This window comes from Rhineura floridana, chromosome 9, assembly GCF_030035675.1.
Source record: "Rhineura floridana isolate rRhiFlo1 chromosome 9, rRhiFlo1.hap2, whole genome shotgun sequence".
NCBI classification, from domain to species: Eukaryota; Metazoa; Chordata; class Lepidosauria; order Squamata; family Rhineuridae; genus Rhineura; species Rhineura floridana.
In genome coordinates this window covers 24,209,181-24,232,933 of record NC_084488.1, presented here as the reverse complement: position 1 = coordinate 24,232,933, position 23,753 = coordinate 24,209,181, and the positions used below count along the sequence as shown (strand labels likewise).

The window sequence follows — 23,753 nt, the reverse complement described above, 5'->3', positions numbered from 1 at the left end:
AAGTCTTCTAGTGAGGTGTTTCAGCAGAAAAATGAGGAAGTTTTTGGTCATATAAAAGGGGTTTATATAATAGCTGATGATATGATTATTGCAGCAGCAACATCAGAACAACATGATCAGATTCTGTGTCAAGTTATGGATATTGCACGTATGAAAAATATCAAGTTTAATATGGATAAGATTCAATTTAAGGTTGACTCTGTAAAGTACATGGGTCAAATAGTTACTGCCCAAGGAGTATGTCCGGATCCTGATAAAGTGAAAGCTATTTTTGAAATGAAATGTCCACAAGATAAACAAGGTGTTCTTAGATTTTTAGGGTCTGTGCAGTATTTATCCAAATATATTCCGGGTGAGGCAGAGCTGACAGCACATTTACGTAATTTATTAAGAAAAGATATCTTGTTTAAGTGGTTGCCTGAACATCAAAAGGCTTTTGAGTTGCTTAAAATGCAGCTATGTCAGGCACCTGTACTGCAATATTTTGACATTACCAAACTAGTTACTGTGCAAGCAGATGCATCAAAAGATGGTCTTGGAGCATGTTTGCTTCAAGAAAATAAACCTGTATCCTATGCATCAAGGTCGCTTACTTCAGCAGAGCAAAATTATGCTCAAATAGAGAAAGAATTACTGGCGGTGCTATATGCAATGAGAAAGTTTCATCAGTATGTGTTTGGTAAAATCATTTCAGTTCATACTGATCATAAACCTTTAGAAATAATTTTTAAAAAACCAATTGGTAATGCTCCTGCTCGGTTACAGCGTATGTTGTTACAGCTTCAAAGGTATGATCTTAATGTGATGTATATCCCAGGTAAGTATATGTATATTGCTGATACACTATCTAGGGCTGCTGTAGATATATCTACAGATGTTGAGGATTCTATGGTGGGAGAGAGAGTAGTACATGGATTGGGCACACTTGTTATCCATCCAAAGGGGGCAGCTACTATAAAAGAGGCTACAAAGCATGACTCTCAACTTCAAGAAGTAGCTGTTTTTATAAAGAAAGGATGGCCTCAGTATTTGAAGGATGTTCCTAGTGCTGCAAAGTCTTTTTGGCATGTAAAAGATTCTTTACGCTGTCATGATGGCATTATTTACTTGGGGAGCAAAGTGGTCATTCCTATATCTCAAAGGCGAGGTGTTATTTCGCAGCTTCATGTGTCTCATCAAGGTATTCACAGGACTAGAGCTAGAGCAACATCTTTGATGTATTGGCCTGGTATGTGTAATGATATTGAAAAAGAGGTTGGAAATTGTTTAGTGTGTGCTCGTTATGCTCCATGTAATCAAAAGGAGCCACTGAGGCCACATGAAATTCCTGAGTTACCATGGCAGAAAGTGGGTGTGGATATTTTTGAGTATAATTCTTCTTCTTTTCTTCTTGTAGTGGATTCTTTTTCAAAGTATCCAGAAGTGTTAAATTTATCTGACAAAACGGCTAGTACTGTGATTGTTAAACTAAAAAATATTTTTGCTCATCATGGAATTCCGAGCATAGTTGTGAGTGATAACATGCCTTTTTCTAGTAGAGAATTTCAGCAATTTGCTTATGACTGGGGATTTGAGCAATGTTTTAGCAGTCCAGGATATCCACAATCTAATGGAATGGTTGAAAGAGCAATTCAGTCAATTAAACAACTTATTAGAAAAGCTGAGAATTCATGTGTAGATGCACACTTAGCGTTATTAGAATATTGTAATACCCCAGTTACGGGAATGTTATATTCACCTGCTCAAATGCTAATGGGCAGAATGCTTAAAAGTAAACTTCCAGTAACAAATGCTTTATTGTATCCTAAGATACCAACTGGTGTGCATAGAGATCTGAAAGAAATACAAAAGAAACAAAAATATTTTTATGATCGTACAGCAAAGCCACTAAGTGATTTATATAAAGGTGATTCAGTATTTATCCAGTCTAATGAAGGCTGGCTTCCAGCCACAGTCATGGAAAAGTGTGCACAGCCACGTTCATACCAAGTAATAGCATCAAATGGTCAAAAGTATTGTCGGAATAGGCGCCATTTGAGGTGTCAACAACAATCATCTGACATTAGTGATAAGATAGATGATATAAGACAAGATGAGTCAATGTCTGGTGAACAAATAAATCAATTCTATGATAATGATTCTGTTGTTGTAGGGGATAATGTAACAAATAAAGATGTCAGTGTTTGTTTAGATAGACCTAATGCATATGTAACATCTAGAGGTGGGACTATTAGTCCTCCATTGAAATATAAGGATTATGTATGTTAAAAAAAATGTTATTGTATTAATTCATTGTTATGAAACGAAGATGTGATGTATATATTGTTATTTTGTTACATTGCATTAGTTCATTGTTATGAAACGGAGATGTGATGTAATATCTCTTTAAGATCTTGGAATTGTCAGTTAAGTGCGGTTAGAGTGGAGTCAGTTGGAAAGGGTTGGGCATAGCATGTAAATGGAAAAAGACTGTCCTCTGTGGAATAGTAATTAAAAAGTATACAATTCTTATGTCAAAGAATCGAGATGTTTTTATTATAAAAATAAAACACATTATAGGAGCGGTCAACAGGAGCTTTTATTTCTCTGTAACATCTGGATTGGGATAGGCCGTGCAAGCCCTGGACCGCTTCCTGGACTCGGTGGTGGGCTGGATGAGGGCCAATAAACCAAGACAGAGGCACTGTGGGTTGGTGGTTCCCAAGTTTGGAAAATTGGTCAGTTGCCTGCTTTGGATGGGGTTGTACTCCCTCTGAAAGAGCAGATCCATAGTCTGGGGGTACTTCTGGATCCATATCTGTCGCTAGAGCCCAGGTGACTTCCATGACTAGCAGTGCCTTTTACCAGCTTTGGCAGGTAAAACAGCTGCAGCCATTTCTGGACCGGGATAGCCTGACCATTGTTATCCACGCACTGGTAACCTCCAAGTTGGATTACTGTAATGCACTCTATGTGGGGCTACCCTTGATGTTGGTCCGGAAGCTGGAGCTGGTGCAAAATATGGTGAGACTGCTCACTGGGGCAGGGTATTGCCAACATGTTACCCCGCTGCTGAAAAAATTGCACTGGCTGCCCATTTGTTTCCAGGCCAAGTTCAAGGTTCTAGTTTTGGTGTACAAAGCCCTATACAGCTTGGCACCAGGATACCTGAAAGACAGTCTTACCCCTTATATACCTAGTCAATCACTGCACTCTGCAGGTGAGGGCCTCCTGCAGATACCATCTTATCGGGAAGTCCATTCCGCACAATATAGGAAACGGACCTTTAGTGTGGTGGCACCTACTCTGTGGAATTCCCTCCCCTTAAATATTAGGCAGGCGTCATCTGTTATCTTTTTGGCACCTTTTGAAGACTTTCCTCTTTCAACAAGTCTTTTAAGTTGAGACCTATCCCAGTCTGCATCTGTGTTGGAATTGCTTTTTAATATTTTTTTTTAAAAAACAATATATTTTTAACCATTTTTAAAAGATGTTTTAAATGCTTTTTTCTAAAAAAAATGTTTTTGAAGTTGTTTTGTTTTGGTGTATTTTAGTGTCTGTTTTTATGAAGTTTTGATGTGTTTTTAGCACTTTTGTTTGTTGCCCTGGGCTACTGCTCGGAGGAAGGGCAGGATATAAATCAAATAATATAAATAAACAAACAAACAAACACTCCACCATTGCCATGTACTCTCTCATCATTTTAAATGTTGGGTTTGATTGTCCTTGGATCTCATTAAATTCCCTTATTGGTCCAGAGAGATTGCATTTCTCTATAGCGGTTAACAGTGGTCAATATGACGCTACAGTATGTGGACATAATAACAAAGGTACAGTAAAAATTACTGACTTTTGGGTTACACTTATTATTTTGTAGATCTCTGAATGACCTTTAAACTGAGAACTTAAAAATTAAAACCCATCTACTAGTTGGAGATATTAATGATTTTGTGAACTTTGATGGTGGCCATCTTGATGACATCATCAATGTTATGCATCACACACCAGTTACACCATGGAAATTATTGTTACTTTGTAGCTTTCTGATTTATCTTTGAGACTTTATACATTAAAATCCGTCAGCTATTTACAGAGTTCTTCATGATTTTGTGAATTTCAATGGTGGCCATCTTAATGATGCCATCAAAACTATATGCCACACACCATAGAGTTATACCATGGATATTATGTATTAAAAGGTAGTTTCTGATCAAATAAAACCACATTCTTTTCACTAATTCTGCCACAAAATTACAATTACTTCCCTACTACTAAGGGGCTCTACTTTTGCTGCTTCTTGTGCTTGCTACAGATTGCCTTTGCCTTGCTTCACCTCTGCATTCCTGCAGCTTCCAACTTCACAGGAGCCAAGTCTGAAATCAACGGGGAAATTCAGTCTACTCCTGGCATATTAAGGGGCAGTGAGACCTAGTGAGATGATCTTAGCCCAGTGTCATGATCAGAGATATCTATCAGCTGTGAGAAAACAACTGAATTTAGTATAGCTTAATGTCATAGACTATTATAAAAAGAATCCCATGTTTTCATAGATATTACAGCTATAATCTAAATACAGCCTAGTTGTAGGCATCCAGCTATTTAGGAAAATAGGAAATTGTCACACCAAAGTGAAATTATTTGCCCATCTAGCCCAGCATTGTCTAATCTGACTGGCAGAGGCTCTCCAGGATTTCAGGCAGATAGCCTTTCCTGTCTCTTGCTACCTGATCCTTTTAACTGGCAGTGACGGAGATTGAACCTGTGACTTTCTGCTTGCAAAACATTTATTTATTACATTTCTGTATTACTCTTCCATTCAAAATCTTCATGCCATTTTACAACAGCTCATATAATAAAACATAATAACAAAAATAACATACAAAGCACTAAAAACACAGCAGAATTTTAAAAAACTCAAGAGGTTAAAAAGCCTGAGAAACTAACCGTCTTTGCCTTGTACCTAAGCTCATGTGTTTTGCCATAGACCTGGAAGAAATTGATTACTTGGAGAATACTCCCAGAAAAGCAGTCATATGAACAAATGTTATATACATTCCTGACCTGTGAAATAATCCACCCAAACCTTATTTCCTACAACAAACAATTCTAAAAAGAGAGCCAATGTACGTTATTATGTGCAGTTTGCATCTTGAACATAAAAATGGCAGACTTGTAGGATACCTGTGAAGGCCAGAGCTTGGAAAAGTTACTTTTTTTGAACTACAACTCCCATCAGCCCAATCCAGTGGCCATGCTTGCTGGGGCTGATAGGAGTTGTAGTTCAAAAAGTAACTTTTCCAAGCTCTGCAAGTGCGAGCTATACAGTAGACTAAGAGGCCAGACTAAGGAACTCAGAGCATCATACATGGGACAACCCTCTTTTCACAACAAGCCTGTAAGATACATACAATTATTTATTTACAAAAGTATTTCTGTGCTATCATAAAATATCAGGGTTATGTACAATGTTTAAACAATAGCTTACTGGGACGGTGCAAATGTGTGGGGTCCGAGAGAGGAGCTCCCAGCCACTTTGCTCCTCCCCAGGCTTTTTTTTACTTCTGCACTGTTGCACTAAACCAAGATTTGGCTTAGCTGCTTAAGCCTTAGCATGTTGTCCGAATTCAGGCTTGCAGTTTAAGTCCTCTCTCGCTAACCACAAGCTGTACCCATGGTTTATCCTTAGCTACAGCTCATGGTTAAGGAAGAGAAAACGCTCCCAGGTTTGGATCATTAACTTCCATTTGATTTCAATGAGAACAGTGTGAGCAAATAGGTTTACTCAGGTGTAAGCTCCCTGGGTTCAATGGGTCTGTTTAGGGCTGCTCTGGATTATGATTAAATGTAGTTGGATGGGGGTCCAAGTTTGTTTTATGCTTTGTGGACTGGACACAGATTGTGTAGCCAGAGTGGAATGTCAAATTATATTTATTGCTGTGAGGTCTGCAGGTAAGAAGCAACAGTCTCTTAACCAGTTCTTATGATGGTTTTAGCTCTCCGCGTGACTAGATAAATTTGAGTGTACCTGTTATTTTTAAAAATATCTGTGCTGTTTTATTATGGCTTTTTTATTGGAGTATTTGCCGTTTTGCTTTTTATAATTTGTTTTAAACCTTTTATTATAAATCATCCAGAGAACCAAGTTCCTACCTCCTTATTTTCCAGATTCCTTTTTGTTGCCTAGCTGGGCTCATTAACCAATTCATCATGAAGTGCCTCTTGAGCAGAAATAATAGTATGTGTGTAGGAGGAAGAGATGGCTCAACGATTTCACAAGTATACTCAAAGGCAAAAAAACAAAATCAGGAACTGTAGTAGTTAAAAAACAAGCAAACACCAAGTTCTACTTTGTTTAAAAACAAGGAAACAAAACTTCTTCCTTGTATTTGAAGTGGAATGTTCATGTAGACACCATGCCTGTAAAGCAGGGGTTCCCAAACTGTGGTCCATGGACCGTCAGCTTCTGTCCATGGTGTGTCTGTGGATTTGTGATTGAAGACAAGAAATAGCACATCACATTACATAGTTATATTGATTTTAATTGTATTTTTATTGCTTCTTTTATTTCTTATATTGTATTTTATGGTATTACAATCTGAATTTTATGGAATTCCAACGTCTAGCAAAGCATATTACAATTGTGACAACAACCAGAAAAATCACGAAGTGGTCCACCATGACCCTTACCAATTTTCAAATACTCTAGTGAAAAGAATTTGGGAACAAATCATGTAAATCACACAGGTTCCCCCAAAGAATCCTTGGAACTGTAGTTTGTTAAGGGTACTTGAAATTGTAGCTCTGGAAGAGATAAAAGTTCCCAAGATGGGGAAGTATGCTTTAAATGTATGCTGCGTATGATTGGGTAAAAGTGGACAGTGTGAGGGCGGTAATGGCTTCTCATCCCGCCCCTGAGAAGAATAACCTGTCACAGCCTTTGGGCTCGCTCATCGTGTTTTTAGCCCTGCGTGTTTTTCTCCCGCTTATTTTGCAGCAAAGCAGGTAACTGTTTCAAAGGGGCGCAAAGAGGCAGGGGGCTTTCATTCGCTCTTCGCTTCTCGCCTGCGGGCTGTTGATACTGCTCAGTGCGCCCTTTACCTTCTTTCCCCCCTCCTGCCTTCTAATCAACAATGGCGTTTAGTCAACTTTCTACGTCCTATGCGACTTAGGAAACTTTGGGGGGGGCACGAATTCTTTTCAGGCTTTCCAGCGACTTCCTCGAGAGTCACAAGCTTGTCAAAAGAAGCCACCCTTACAAAGGAAAAGAAGCTTTAGAATCCATTTGTCCCAAAAATGCCTTTGTTGCTTGCTGCTGCCAGACAAACTTCGCAGTTCAAATGACGCAGAGCTAGTTCCCCAGTGTACGCACTTCACGGAGATTTGGATTTCCGATCCTCTAAGGAAGTTTTGAAAAGAAAAAGAGGAGAAAACATCCAACAAAGCAGGGTTTGGTAGGGAAGGAGGTGCCCATCCCCTGTTATTCACCAGATGAAAAAGGACAGGAATGTTGCACTTCTGATAAGCGTGGCGAAGAGGGCATTCCACCGGGTGCTACTCATCGTGCAGGGATGAAAGCTGCAGGGATTCTACGATGGCGGTGGCGGCAGCAGCAGGCAAAGGGAAAGGGAGGTGAACTTGCAGCAGTGCTGGGCTCAAGGCTGGGGGCAGCGGGGAGGTAAGCAAACGGGGGAGGGAGGAAACAAGGCTGAGCCGTGCTGGGCTAAAGGCGGTCGGCGGCGGCGGGGGGGGGGGCTGGTGACTCGCGGTAGCATCAATAGGTTAAGCAGTGGCAATCGCAGCCTAATGTGGAGGCGCTGAGTGGCCTAGGCGGGGCAGTGGCTTTGCTCCAGACCAAGGGGGCGCAGAAGGCCGGTAAGTGGCCGAAGCAGGGCAGCAGGGGCAGTGGCCTGGGCAGGCGGGTTAGATTTGTGAGTGCTAGGGGAGGGGTGCGGTTTGTGAGTCCCTGTGTGTGTGTTTGTAGGTGCCTTGGGGGTAGATGCTTAGGCTGTGTGTCTTTGTGTGTGTGTGAGAAAGTCCCTGTGTGTGTCCATCCATGTGTGTGTTTGGGGGTGCCTGGCAAGCAGAGTGCTCTGCCCATATTATAATAAACAAGTAAATATGCAGGAAACTTGTCTCCATTGCCTGTGACTGCACTAGTTTATCCCTTTTCAGCAGTTTAACCAGTAGAATTTCTACTTTCCCCCCTTGAAACACTTCCTGTGCCTTTAATAGGAATAAATTTAATAATCATTGATAGGGTTGCCAGGTCAGAAGCATCCCAAACCCTGAGATTTCATGGGTGGGCCCTAGTGATGTCATAAAGCAGGCCCTAGTAATGTCATTAAGCATCAACCACAGTTGCTTGGAGCATACTGCTCAAACAAACAAAAAAATTCTGATTGGACATTAAGATAGAAGTTGTAGCTAAATGAGGGTGTTCCCAGGTCCAGATGAAGTGACGGAGTCATTCCTTCTTCCCTGCTTAGGGAGTCTGGGCAGGGAACATTTAATCTAGCCTACTTGCTTCTGGCAAGAAGGGTTCAAGTGCTCTCAGACCAGACCAGTCACAAGAAGGCCATTGTAGGAAAAAGGGAGCCGAGTGTTGTGGAGATGTTAGATGGGAGCACTCGAGAGTAAAGATGGATGCCCCTGAATGCTGCAATTCTAAACACACTAAGCGATTAAGCCCCATAGAACCCAGTAGGATTTACTTCCCAATAGATACAGTTTGGATTGTGCTGTTGGCAAGGCTTGACCAGGGATCCACTGCAAAGATATTGATATCAAAGCAGGGTTGGCAACCCCCTGCCTGGAATGCCCTGCCTGCCTTTTGACATGGCTGCTTCAAACTTCTTTACAGACTTGACCTTTTGCTGCAGAGAGAGGTTTGAGAAATGAGTAAGAGTTGATTCTCTACCTGTTCCTGCCTATCCTGTGGGCTGCTATAAACTCACTTTGACAGCCAACCCAATTCCAGTGAGTAATAATTGACAGAGAGAAAAAACACATGGTTTGGTCTACCTTTACAAGCAAGTAGCTTGGGGACAGAAGCAGTTGAAGCCACACTTCCCAGTATGTGAATTATCTTGTACCACTATTGGGCAGGAAACAAACCATCATGCAAACACCAAGGTGTATGATGAGTGGGTTTAAGGGGCTTGAGCTGACCATATTGGAAACACTGTTGTTCTTTCTATGGATATATGGGAGTAAGATCAGAGGTAAATGAAATGCAAATAGAAACAGAAAAACAAAAGACAGTGATACTGTCCTAAATGCAATATAATACCAACCAGAACAAGATTTCTACAAGTAAGGCAGAAAACTCAGCATACCACAACCAGTGAGGGTTTCTAACCAAAACTAAAAAAATCCTGACAGCCAGTCAGCCAAGGTCACAGAAATCCCCATGCAGCACAACATGACCCGAGACTGCAGTTAGTGCAGAATGCTGTGGCACGATTGCTGACATAAGTAAGACCCTATCAGCACATAGTACCTCTGCTCTGAAATCTGTACTGGTTTCCAATTTACTAGCAGGCCAAGTTCAAGGTGTGCTTTCCATGTTACGGGTGCCACATAGTACTTGTTCTGCTCTTGTAAGAAATCAATCCTTTAGTCTGGCTTTGGAATTCTCTGCCTATTGACATTAGGCAGGTGCCTTCATTGTACTCTTTTTGGCACCTGTTAAAAACACTTTTGTTTAGGCAAGACTACCCAGGCATGTAGAACCTGCTATGCTTTTAATCTATTTTTAACTCTTTGTTGGTTTTATTATTTTGAATGTTTTTAAACACCTGTCTAACTGTTTTTGCCAATAATTTCATTGTTTTAATTCCTTCTATAATGTAATGTAATGTTTTATTTCTAGGCGGCTTACACACAAATAAAAATACAAATACAAAATACAAATAAAAACAATACAATTTACCAAAAAAAAAATCAAACTAACAAAGTCCTAACATAAACTGGTTTGAGGGTTTTTTACAATAAAGTGGTATATAAATGTTGTAAATAAAACATATAAATAAATTTTAGAGTCACTGTGGCCCTTGGGTCTCTTTCCTCTTTTAGGAACAAAGGAATCTGCCTTATATTACAGATACAGGCCATTTGATACCTTCTAGCTCAGTACTGATGACATGAACTGGCATTGGGTCTCCAGGATTCCAGGCAATAGTCTTTTCCAGAAAGGATTTTGGACCTTTGCTTGCAAAGCATGTGACCTACCACTGAGCTACAGCCCTTCCCCTGTTTAAAAAAGTATCTTTTAAAATTGTTCTTTTCAATTCACTAATGAATGCACATCATACCTAGGGCAGATCCATACAATCCATTTAAAGCACATTCAACACACTTTTGAAGCTCATGAATCCCACCACAGGATTGTGGGAACTGTAGTTTGTTAAGGGTGGTGGGAACTATAACTGAGGGGGAAACTACACTTCCCAGGATTCTTTGGGGCGAAGTCATGCACTTTAAATGCGAGGTGGATGTGCTTTAAATATATTATGTGGATCTCCATTACTCCGGGTATGTGGGATTAGCATTGCAGCTTTACTCCCAGAAAAGCGAGTATAGGATTAAAGTTTCATATTGAGAAGGTTTTCAAAACAGGCTATGAATTAGACAAATAAACTGCCCTCTTCAAAAGCCTAGAAAAATTTAAATTTGTTTGACTACTCATAATTAGAAAAGTATAACACATTGTAATCATAAGCTGCATGTACACGTCTTTTAAATTTTTGTTCAAAAAATATTTGAAAGATAAAATTATAACATGCTATTTTTGCAAAAAACCCCCACTTGTATACTTTTATTACAATCATAACTGAAATTATTTACAGTAAATTTGCCACTCTGGGCTCCTACTGGGAGGAAGGGCAGGATATAAATCAAATCGATAAATAAAATAATAAACAATTGCCTACCAACATCCTGCTGTGATGTTTTGTTCTACATCTCCTGACCTGCACACAATTTAAGATATTTTCAGACAAGCAGGAAAAGATAATTGTTTTCTGGCCTTGCAATGAGTTCTAGCTACTGCCTGCAGGTCAACAAATCCCTTGTCAAATCACAACCCTGACTGCACTTATAGGCTACACCGAATTCAGGGTGCAGCCAGGGTGCAGAATTTTATTTTTAAGTGCACAATACACACAGACCTGGTTATAGGAAAATCTGTATAGACACTGGTGTAATACACCCCTTGTACCCCATCCTGGTTAGGTGACAAGTTTCATACCCTTCTTATTTTATTTTTTAAATTATTTCTATACCTCTTAACAAAACTTTCTAAGCAGCTTATATAACAAATTGACATAAAATGATCAAAATATAAATAAAATCAGAAGTTTTAAAAAAACAATAAAATTACATGTTAACATTACATGTCTGGATATACTTGCCTAAACAATTTTTTTTTAACAGGCACACCAAAAAATACAGCGAAGGCACCTGCCTAATATCAATGAACAGAGAGTTCCAAAAATGTAGGTACTGTGACACTGAAGGTTTGATTCCTTCTCAGTGCAGAACCAGCCCTGTAGCTTGGGGGTGGGGATGGGGACACACACCCTTGAGCTGTGCTTTGCACACACACACACACACACACACATTTTTGGGGGAAATTTTCTTCCTTTTAATTTGTGACATGACAGACGATGACAGCTTCCATTTAAAGAATGATGCTTGTTTTAAGAACTGGAGCAATTAAGAATAGGACCCACTGAAAAGTTCAGTAGGGTGAGTGCAGAACAAAAGTTTCTTTTGGAAGAGCTCCTCAAAAGTATGCTCACTCAAGACTTTTCTTGGCTGAGGGTGGTTTTATCATGATCAGAGTCACCCTATAATTACTTAAGTGATCCTAGCCTGTATAGTAACGTGACCCTTGAAGAGTTAAATATTAGAACTTTGTATTACAGTAGGGCCCCGCTTCCCGGCGCTCCGCTTCCTGGCGTTCTGCTAATGCGGCGGCTTTCGTTTTCCATTTTAAAGCTGCTTTTGCGGCATTTTCATGTGACGCGCCCCATTAAAGTCAATGGGGTTCCACTTTACGGCGTTTTCCGCTTTACAGCGGGGGTCTGGAACGGAACCCACCATATAAGCGGGGCCCTACTGTATGGGCTAGAGTTGGACTGCACATCTTGGACTTCCCTTTGCTCTGCTTTTCTTTTTTCAGTTGTGTTCTCTACCCAGCCAGCAATAAAGAAGCATGTTTGTTTGCCTGGAGTAGTAAGAGTTTGTTTTTTCTGTAGTTATTGTCATGAGTAGAGCAGAATTTACTGCTAAAGTGTGAAATAAAGAGATAACTTAAAATGATCTGAAAAAAATGCTACCTTAAGTTACCCTTTACTCTTTTAAAACACTCACTATACTCATAATCATAGTGGCTATTTTTTCTTCTTTTTCTTGAATAATTGATGTACGTTACAATTAGCTGGCTGGCTGACCGCCTAGGCTGTAACTCACACATAATTTCTGGTTTTCCCAATATGTGCAGCTCAGCATGAGGCCTTTTCAGAGAATCAACCCAGCAACCAGTAAAAGCAAATTTAAATTGCTTTCCATGATTAGTTTCCAGTTGCTTAATTAGTCCTTTATATAGCAACCAGTTAAAAAGTTTTCCCTTGATTGTCCAACAAGAAGGAAAATCTAAAGGTCAAGACTAGAAGGAGGGACTCTCAAGGAGAAGTTAACAAACACACCCTAAAGTGTTTATTTTCTCTCTGCTGTTCTCTGAACTTTAGTTTGGACAAGTTTGTCACTGTCATGACCAAAGTAGTTCAGTTTGCGAAGAATCACAACACAGGGACAGAAGTGAAAGATGGCTGTAGCTATAGGAAATGTCAAGCTATTGAGTCTGGTATTCCTGGGGATCTCTTAAAAAAGTGTGAGACAATTCAACAGATTAAACTTCACTCATGTAAGTTAACACTCTCTCTGGATGGGCAAGGAGTGAGGGGGAAGGTCACTGCCTTTCCCCCTCCCTTGGCCTGGCCCTCGTGTCCTCTCCACCGGGGGGGGGGATTAGTTGGCACTATGAGCCTCTCCCCACCCCCCCATTCCCAATGCTCCATCTAGAAATGTGGCTGCTTCACCTAACAAGGAAGGGTGGCTACAATAATAATAATAATAATAATAATAAATTTAATTTTTGTGTTGCCTATCTGGCCGAAGCCACTCTAGGCGACGTACACGTTAAAATACAATAAAATACAGTATAAATACAGCATAAAATACAATGCAGTCAACAATAACCATTTTAAATAGCAGCAGTATAAAACAATGTAGGGCAATCAATAGACAATTTTAAACAATTTTAGCCCATCCCGGAGATCCCAAAGGCCTGTCCAAAGAGCCAAGTTTTTAAGGCTCGGCGAAATATATCCAGGGAAGGGGCATGGCGAAGATCGAACGGGAGGGAGTTCCACAGAGTGGGGGCTGCCACTGAAAATGCCCTCTCTCTAGTCCCCACCAACCTAGCTGTTTTCGTCGGTGGGACTGAGAGAAGGCCCTGCGTGGCTGATCTAGTCAGGCGGCTTAGTTGGTGGTACTGGAGGTGCTCCTTCAGGTAAACTGGGCCGAGACCGTATAGGGATTTAAAGGTTAACACCAACACCTTGAATTGGGCCCGGAAAACAACTGGGAGCCAATGTAGATGAAATAATACTGGCATAATGTGATCACGGCGGTGGCTGTTTGTGAGCAGACGAGCTGCCGCATTCTGCACCAGTTGTAATTTCCAGACCATTTTCAAGGGTAACCCCATGTAGAGCGCATTGCAGTAGTCTAATTGAGAGGTGACCAGAGCATGTACTACCAGTGGGAGCTGATGAATAGGAAGGTAGGGTTGCAGCCTCCGTATAAGGTGTAGCTGATACCAAGCTGCCCGGCTCACTGCTGAAATCTGAGCCTCCATGGACAGCTTGGAATCAAGAATAACCCCGAGGCTGTGGACCTGATCCTTCAGGGGTAGACTCACCCCATTAAGCTTCAGGTCAACAACACCTAACCTTCCCCTGTCACCCACAAGCAGCACCTCGGTCTTATCAGGATTGAGCTTCAGCCTGTTCCTTCCCATCCACCCACTCACGGATTCCAGGCACTTGGACAAGGTTTCCACAGCCAACTCTGGTGAGGATTTAAAAGAGAGATGGAGCTGCATGTCATCAGCATATTGGTGACACCGCAGCCCAAAACTCCTGATGATGGCTCCCAGCGGTTTTACATAGATGTTAAATAGCATGGGAGAGAGGATAGAGCCCTGTGGCACTCCACAAATGAGGGGCCAAGGGTCTGAAACCTCATCCCCCAATGCTACCTGTTGATGCCTGTCAGAGAGAAAGGATCGGAACCACTGTAAAACAGTGCCTCCTATTCCCAGTCCCTCCAGGCGATCTAACAGGATACCGTGGTCGACGGTATCAAAAGCCGCTGAGAGATCCAGGAGGACAAGAAAGGTGAATTCTCCCCTATCTAATGCCCTCCTCATATCATCCACCAGAGCGACCAAGGCTGTTTCAGTACCATGTCCAGTCCTGAAACCCGATTGGTATGGATCCAAATAATCCGTTTCATCCAAGTGTGCTGACAACTGGCTAGCCACCACTCGCTCAATGATCTTGCCCAAAAATGGCAAATTCGAAATGGGGTGAAAGTTGTTCAAGACTTGGGGATCCAAGGAGGACTTTTTAAGGATAGGTTTTATGATTGCCTCCTTGAGGGCCGGTGGCAGTACACCCTCCTTCAAGGATTCATTTACCACCGCCCTGATCCCTTCGCCCAATTTCTCCTTGCAGTTCATAAGGAACCATGATGGGCAAGGATCAGTCAGACAGGTGGTATGCCTTACCGTTGAAAGCACCTTGTCCACATCCTCAGAAGGAAGAGGCCGGAACCAATCCCACTGAACCGGATTATGACTGGTCAACTCTGGATCCTCTACTGCATCCACAGCGTACGGAATCGAGTTCTTTAGGTGTTCGACTTTATCAGCAAAGTGCCTTGCCAATTTGTCACAGGAAGCCTTAGAATGCTCCAAGGGTTCCTGGGCAACTGGACCGACCAGGCTTCGGACCACTTGGAACAGCTTCCTGGGACAGCACTCTGCGGATGCAATAGAGGCAGCAAAGAAATTCTTCTTTGTTGCCTTTATTGCCACCTGGTAGACAGCTATTGCTGCTCTAACCTGTGTCCGAACATCTTCAGAGCGGGATTTCCGCCACGGGCGTTCTAGTCGTCTCACCTCCTGTCTCAGACTTCGCAACCGGGGTGTATACCACGGTGCTGTCTGAGTTCTGTTCAGGGGGAGAGGACGTTTCGGAGCCACCCGGTCTAATGCCCTGGTGATTCCCTCATTCCACTCCATCACCAGGGTTTCAACCGGGCGACCTTCAGCAGGTTCCAATTCCCCCAGCGCAGTCAGGAATCCATCCGGATCCATCAGGCGCCTGGGGCGGACCATTCTAATAGGTCCTTTGCCCTTGCAGAGGGTGCGTGGCAATGAGAAGTCAAATCTGACCATGACACGGGGGTAAAAGAAAAAGCCCCCAACTTCAGAACACTCCCCTCCATTCCCAGGACAAATACAAGGTCGAGAGCATGACCGCTACATGGGTTGGCTCAATATTACTAAGGTACAGTTCCCAGGAAGCCATGGTTTCCAGGAAATCCCAAGGGGCTCCAGTGAGAGTGGTCTCAGCATGTACGTTAAAATCCCCCAACACTAACAGTTCTGGGGTCAGTGTTCGCACATCCGAGACCACCTCCAGCACCTCGGCCAGGGAGTCTGCCGTGCAGCAGGGCAGGCGGTACACAAGCAGGATCCCTAAACTGCCCTTCGGGCCCAACCTCCAGTACATGCAATCAACAAACTTGGTCCTTGGGAGCGGAGGCCTGGTGAAAATCAAAGACTCCCGAAAGATGACTGCCACTCCCCCTCCCCGCCTTCCTACCCTTGGTTGCTGCGCATAATGGAAACCTGGCGGACACATGGCCTCAAGAATGGGAGCTGAGGCCTTGTCCAGCCAGGTCTCTGTAATACACACCAGGTCTGCGCACTCATCCAATATCATATCATGGATGACAGATGTTTTTTGTGTCACAGACCTGGCATTACACAGCAGCAGTCGAAGGTCGGTAGGAATTCTGCGTCCCCCAGTTGACTTCTGGTTTTGGGCAGACCTGGAACAGGGGATGGGTATTACGCATCTATCTCCTGTTCCTCTAAATTGACGTGGCTGCCCCCACTGCTCCAGTGCACTTCCTGCATGGATACTGAAGTTGCCCAGGACTATTGCCCTGGGGTCCTCCAATACCATACCAGAGACTACCTTGGCCAATTCAGTCTGGGGGGCTGCTGGTCAACAAAATGGGTCAATACTCCAGCAGCATCTCTAATCTGTCTCAAGTCCAGAAGCAAACCTTCTAAGTCCACTGCAAGATCAAATAGTTTTCTGGTAAAGGAAATGGTATCTCAATGGACAATGTCTACCCCCCTCCCCCAATCCTCTGATCTGGCCAAGTACCTGGACGGGCACAGCTCAGTTAGATCAGGCTCACCTAAGTTTCAGTAGTGCACGCCAGGTTGGGCCCTTCATTAAATGAAGACCAATAAATCTAGATAAAGCCAAGATACTGTTCGTTGGTGGTTTCAGGGCCAAACTGCACATGACGTCATGTAGCTCTGCCCTTAAGTGCAGGGTGTTTTTGTTTTTGGTCAAATAGGTAGTGTAGGGATACAGATCCTATTTTGCAGTAACATTAGTGATGCTATTAGTTTCCGTTAAATTTTGATACATTAGTAAGTACTGGCTGGTATATCTAACTATATTAAATATGGCCTTTGGGAAGAGCAGTAGCTAAATCCCTGGCACCTCCAGGTAGGGTTGGGAATGTCCTCTGTGTGCAACCTTGAAGAGCCACTGCCGGTCAGTGTAGACAATACTGAGCAAGATGGAGCAGTAGTCTGACTCTGTCTAACACTTTTGTAGGTTCCTTGCAGTATTTTTAGCTTTTGCTATTAGGCTTTGCAACAAGAGGTGTTATTTAAAAAAAAAAAAAGCCATAAAGAGGAAGTGTTGGCAGTAGCATTGATTTCCTGTAAATTACTGCAAGTTAACAATTATTTTTAGCTCATGACCAAGTAGTAAATCAAGTTCCTCATTCATTTACATTTGATCAAGCTTGTAATCTCTTGTGAAAATACTGTAGTTATTGTCTATTCATTCATTTTGTTCTTGTTCCTTTTAAGTCTACATTTTATTGAAAAGACTGATAGATTTGATTGTGTAAAACTTTTTTTTGGGGGGGGGAATCTTCTGTCCAAACTTAAGACAATAGTGTTCTTCCTGGCATAACTGTTAAGACATTCACTGTCCCATGCTGTTGCTCCAAGAGGCATAAGGTAGGTATTATTATTTGTCTTCAGATATATGCAGACATTTAAACTGATTTGATATAAAATATGTAAAGTAAGGTTTTGAATACACTTTGTTAAGAGTGTTGCTTCTTAACTTTTATTGTGAATGTGACTGCTACAGCTGGTTGTAAAAATTCATGAAGAGGCAAAAAACCTTGCGGTTTTAGAACGTATCTGTAGCCTACAGGTATTTCTATAAAACTTTAAAAAGCAAGGAAATTGGGCAGCTATAGTGAATGCACCAGGGGATCAGGAGGCCTGACCTCTCTGAGATACTGTACTTCCCTACAAATTGGTCAAAATGCAAACACAATTTGGGTTGGTCTTTCACAGTCCAATCCACTTGCTGTGTAGCTTAGAAGAATTTGGTAACATGTGCCTCTGAGCATATGGTGAGTGGTGGCAACACCTGCTATCAGCCCAAATAACAGAAATTTAAACCAAAGCTGTCCCTGGCCACATCCACACCAGGCCTTTATTTCACTTTGGACAGTCATGGCTTCTCTCAAAGAATCTTGAGAAGTGTAGTTAGTGAAGGGTGCTGAGAGTTGTTAGGAGAAGCCCTGTTCCCCTCATAGACCTTCAATCAGAGCGGCTGACTGTTAAACCACTCTGGCAACTGGAGCTCTGTCAGTGGAATAGGAGTCTCCTCTCAGCACCCTTCACAAACTACACTTCCCAGGATTCTTTGGGGGAAGCCATGACTATTTCAAGTGAAATCAAGGTCTGGTGCAGGTGTGGACACCTGATTGGGCAAGCCACACAGCTGTGAGTCTGGCTTTTAGAACACTGACAGTTGGTTCTTACTGAGCATGCCCAACACTATCATTCAGTTCAATGCTAAATTTCTTAAATTAATTAAAAATCAGCCAGGCATTTTTTAAACTTTTAAACTGCAGAAGATGAAGGTCAGAGTATGGGGCATGGTCTGTGAACAAGGCTGATTTTTAATGAATTTCAACAGATTATGAGAACTCTGACAGAATAAAGTCCAAAAAGGGGCTGAGGTTTTTTTCTCTCTTTTTAGACATTGAATTCTCTATTTTCTCTGACTGTTTTGTGTATCGCCATGAAAATTTAGAGGGTTAAGCAAGCATTTCTGAGTTCAGGACTATAAGTTTTGTAAGGTTTTGTTTTGAAATGAGCTTATGAGTAGCATCAGAATGGCATGGGGGATATTTTCAATTTAACATTGCAGAATGTGAAAAATCCATGCTGGCTAATACTGCACCTGCTTTTCCATTGACATTTGGCCACAGACCCAGCTCTGAGAACCCCTGGTTTATCATTGTTATAAACTCTCAGTGTGTGTGTGTGTGTGAACTGTATGGAAGAAATGTTGGATGAAGAAATGGCTGCTTAACCCTTCCCCTACTTGCTACTTTCCCTCCGTAACCCCTTTCTCCCCCAGCTACTGTTCCTGGACATGTGTTTGGTCCATTTTGTGAAAAGTAGTGAAGGAGGGGGTTGCAGAGAAAGCATCCGAGATCCTGTTCCTAAGAACCCTCCCCTATCCTCACCTGCCACTGCCAATTGCACCCTTCTCCTTTTGCTGCTTTGCCAGATCTCTGTCTGTCTGACTATCGTTTTGATTAAATATAGTCACTCATTATATTTAACACCAACTTTGGTGCTGGTTTTTGAAAGAATCAGTCAGATCTTTTGCCCTGATTGTTATATGTATGAAAGGCTGGCCTTGAGGATCAAATCTCTGGACTGCTACATACACTGTTGTAAATTACCATTTGAAAGAAAACAATTTTTACCATGACTTATTGTCTGAGTTTAATCATATGGGCACCTTGTTTTGCACATACATACAATATTCTTTTACAAATAAAGGTGGATGCAAGCTACATTAGGTAAATACTTTTAAGAGGTTGTTTAGAAAAACCTATGATATTTTTGCTGCTCCCCACCCTGAGCGGTATTAACTTTCCAATGCAGCTTTTTACATAGCGTCAATTTGCTTGTAATGAAATTATACTTGAAACTAACAGTGTTTCTGCAGTAGTAAATAGTAATGAACAAATAAACAAATTGAATCCAGGGAAACAACTAAGCACTCATGGGAATGGGGGGAGTCTTTAAAGCAGCATCCCCCAAAGCAAGCAACAGTTTGGGGACACCTGCCCCAGACAGCCAACTGACAAAACCCCAACCCTCAGGCTTCTATCTCATTTGCTGGCTGCTTTCCATCATTCTCAAAATATTTTTGTCTAGCTTCACACACGACACAAAGAGGCAGATTCTGTTCAGCCCATCCTGGCAAGCAAGGTGTGTCCAGTAGCTACTTTAAAATTTTTTTAAAGTAAATTCTGATCCGCCTATTGATCTGCCAGAGCCAAACCAGATGTGATATCAGGAAATCCATGAATGGATCTGCTTTTTTTTTTAAAGTAAAAGCTGGTGTGTATGTGTGGGTTAGTTAGCATTGTGAAAGTTAGCATTGTAAAAAAACCACCGTTCCCTCACATCATTTCCCTAAATTAAATTGCCCTCCAATCTTTCTGTTTGCCCTCAGCGGAAAATGTACAGCAGAGATGGAGACCTTCGCCCCCCTGCATGTTGGACTCAATCTCATATCAGCTTCAAATGGATGGCTAATGGTCAGGAACCAGTTGCAGTCCAATAGCGGTTCTCCACCCCTGACATACAGGCACTTATGGTTCAGGTTACATTGCCATAGCATCTAATTTGGCCACAGCTGAGAAAGATAACGGCCAAGCCACAAACAATCAGTGGTGGTGGTGGAGACTCAAAATATACAAATGTATATATTAATGCAGCTGAACTCCTTTCAGATTCACAGTGGTACATCCTTTTACAAACTTCCAGAGAGATGTCTCATTGGCTTGTGAACAGCTTGTGAATTGGCTCACACAGACTATAAGGCTTTCAGTATCTTAAACTGAAAGTCACATAAGGCCTGCATGAAACCTCTTCATAGATATATTCTTGTCATGTAAGGCTGTTTTTCTCCCAAATTATGAAGTGTCTTATATTGCAATAATAATAATAATACATGCATCTTGGAAGATTAAGAGCTAACATTTCCATTAGAGTGTTTAACATTTTAATGTGAATTCTTTCTACAGATAATACAGAAATACAAGAACCCCAATAAGGACATTTTAAGAATCCTTATACACTATGGCAGAAACAAAAGGTTCAGGCACCAACAATTTCCTCTGTATTTATATTTTTACAATAATCTTCTGGAACAATATTTATGTCTCTGCAGAAAATGGATTTATAGCAGACTACTCACAGAGCGGCTTAGATACTATTCCTAAGAAACTTCCAGCTCATACGACAGTGTTGGATTTGTCACATAACAATATCTCTGAAATACAGATTTCTGATTTTAGTTATCTTAACAAACTGCAGGTACTAATTCTTTCTCATAACCTCATTGGAAAGCTTGACTTCAGCGTTTTCCAATACAATGAAGACTTAGAACATTTAGATCTATCTCACAACAACTTGCAGACTCTTTCCTGTTACCCTATTACAAGTCTCAAGCACCTAGATCTCTCTTACAATAACTATGCAGCAATGCCCACATGCCTGGAGTTTGGCAATATGCTGAAGTTGGAATATCTTGGCCTCAGTGTTAGAAGAATACATAAATCAGATTTCAGTGTTTTTTCTCTTTTACAACTGAATACTTTGTTCTTGGACTTAGAAGACCTTTCTGAAAGTATCTCTGGAAATCTTCCAGTGTTCATCACAAAGAGCCTTCAGATTGCACTACCTAAAAATTCAGAATTCTCCATTGTCTTGTACCTGGAAGTCAATGTTACAGAAAGCATAGAACTTTCAAATATCCAAGGTAAGCAAGTCAATGACTTGATAATGTTCTTGTCACAACTCAACAAAAGTGGAAGATTGCTAAACTTAACACTGAATAATCTACAACTGTCCTGGCAAAACCTCATTGACATCATTCAGAATGTGTGGGAATCCACCATTGAATATTTCAGCATCTACCATGTGACCATTATGGAATTAGAAATCATTCTTCGATCTCTCAGTTATACTGATACCTCACTAAAAGCATTGACCATTGAAAATGCTGTTGCAGGTTCGTCATCGTTTAGCCAGGACAAGGTGTATAGGACATTTTCAGACATGAATATTGCAGCCTTGTCAATTTCTCATTCAGGTATAACTCACATGGTTTGCCCTTCAATACCCAGTAGTTTTACCTACTTGTGTTTTTCAAATAATACATTGACTGATATAATTTTTAAAGATTGTAATAACTTAAACCTCTTAGAAACACTCATTTTACAAAGGAATCGTCTTAGCCGACTTACCACAGTAAGTTTAATGACAACTCTCATGAAGTCTCTGAAATATTTGGACTTGAGTCAGAATTTGTTGCAATATGAAGACTATGAGAACAAATGCAATTGGGGTGAAAATTTGGTTACATTAAATTTGTCATCTAACGTGTTGTCCGAGTCAGTCTTTAGATGTCTGCCAGTCAATATTCAAATGCTTGATCTTCAAAACAACCAAATTTCAAGCATTCCTAAAGAAATTATTGAGCTGAATGCTTTAGAAGAAATAAATTTGGCATCCAATGAACTAGCTGATCTGCCTGGATGTGGTCAGTTTAGAAGTCTGAGATTATTGAATATAGAAATGAACTCAGTTGTCTCACCATCTTCTGAATTCTACCAGACTTGTCAAGGCATCAAAGAGCTAAAAGCAGGACACAACCCATTTGCATGCACCTGTGAATTAAGACAATTCATTAATCTTGGAAAACAAGGACCTATGGAGTTGGTTGATTGGCCTGACTCTTATGTGTGTGAATATCCAGACTACTTAAGGGAAACATCTTTAAAGGATTTTCACATCTCTGAAGTTGTTTGTAACACAAGTCTTTTGGTTACTGTAGTTCTAATTAGTGCACTGGTCTTCATGGGTGTTGTTTCCTTCCTCTGCATCCGTTTTGACATTCCATGGTATTTGAAGATGCTGTGGCAGTGGACTAAAGTAAAACACCGGACTCGGAATAATAAGCCTGAAGACATGCTCAGCAATATACAATTCCATGCTTTTATCTCCTATAGTGAACGTGATTCCGACTGGGTGAAAAATGTCCTGATTCCAAACTTGGAGAAGGACAGGTCCGTACGGATCTGTCAACACGAGAGGAATTTTGTTGCGGGCAAGAGCATTGTTGAGAATATCATAGACTGCATTGAAAAGAGTTACAAGTCAATCTTTGTGTTGTCTCCCAATTTTGTGCAGAGCGAATGGTGTCATTATGAGCTCTACTTTGCCCATCACAAGTTATTAAGTGAAAACAGCAACAGTTTGATCCTCATTTTGTTAGACTCCATTCCTGCATACATCATTCCTGCCAGGTACCATAAGCTAAAAGCTCTCATGGCCAAGAGAACTTACTTGGAGTGGCCAAAGGAGAGAAGCAAGCATGGACTTTTCTGGATTAATCTGAGGGCAGCCATTCAGATTAAACTTCCAATCAGTGAAGAAGTGATATAGATAAAAAGTCAAGTTTTCAGTGAGCTCAATTTATATTCAAATAATTAGATAAAGATTTAATTATGTCAGTAACATACAAGTAGTATGGCTGAATATCGTATAATGTATTACAAGACTTTCAATGGAAATTGCTCACAATGATTAAAGGTCTTACATGAATTCAGGAAATGTTTGAAGAAGCTGAAAGCTGTGTAAGCTAACTGGAAAACAAATTATTCATGTTACATAAGAACATATGAAGGGCCTGTTTGAACAGGCCAGTGGCTCATGTAGTCCAGCATGCATTTCTCAAATACCCATGGGAAGGCCGCAAGCAGGACCTGAGTGCAAGAGCAACTGCTATTTGGAAGCATACTGCCTCCGACTGTGGAGGCAGAGCATAGCATAGCAGAGCCATTATGGCTATCCTTATGGTTATCTTCCATGAATTTGTCTAATCTTCTTTTAAATCCATCCAAGTTGGTGGCCATCACTTCCTCTTGTGGAAATGAATTCCATAGTTTAACCATACACTTTGTGAAGAGATACTTTATTTTGTCTGTTCTGAATCTTCCAACATTCAGCTTCATTGCATGGTAGTGAAGAGCTCTGTTTCTGCAATAATCAGATTTGCTATCGGATTGATTATTATTTCTCATATTCTCTATCTTTGCAGAGAGAGAGATAGGAACTCTCAGTGCCTGGTTTCTGATTCACTCTTTTTTTCTGATTCCTTTTTTTAAAAATTGCTTTGAAATCATCGCTAGTGTGAGTGATACTTTTATCAGTCTCCTTTCTATGTCAGCTCTTCAAATGTGTATTCCCTTTCACTGATGTCAATGAAGTG

General features: G+C 41.2%; 1 protein-coding gene across 4 annotated transcripts; it reads left to right on the top strand.

The window, feature by feature from the left end:
* The first annotated feature begins 6,885 nt into the window (after positions 1 to 6,885).
* On the top strand, positions 6,886 to 23,437 carry LOC133364045 (toll-like receptor 6). Of its 4 annotated transcripts, none has more exons than XM_061584025.1 (2): positions 6,886 to 6,981; positions 20,503 to 23,437. In XM_061584025.1, exon 2 carries the CDS (start codon positions 20,558 to 20,560, stop codon positions 22,925 to 22,927), a length of 2,370 nt encoding a protein of 789 aa, XP_061440009.1. In that variant the 5' UTR covers positions 6,886 to 6,981; positions 20,503 to 20,557; the 3' UTR covers positions 22,928 to 23,437. The 4 variants fall into 4 exon arrangements, with proteins under 4 accessions (XP_061440009.1, XP_061440011.1, XP_061440010.1 ...); XM_061584027.1 differs by lacking the exon at positions 6,886 to 6,981 and adding an exon at positions 7,000 to 7,654; XM_061584026.1 differs by lacking the exon at positions 6,886 to 6,981 and adding an exon at positions 7,772 to 7,851.
* The last annotated feature ends 316 nt before the right edge of the window (positions 23,438 to 23,753 follow it).

Bases quoted from the DNA above. Each gene is read 5' to 3' on its own strand.
- LOC133364045 (XM_061584025.1), top strand. From the start codon at position 20,558: ATGGCAGAAACAAAAGGTTCAGGCACCAACAATTTCCTCTGTATTTAT.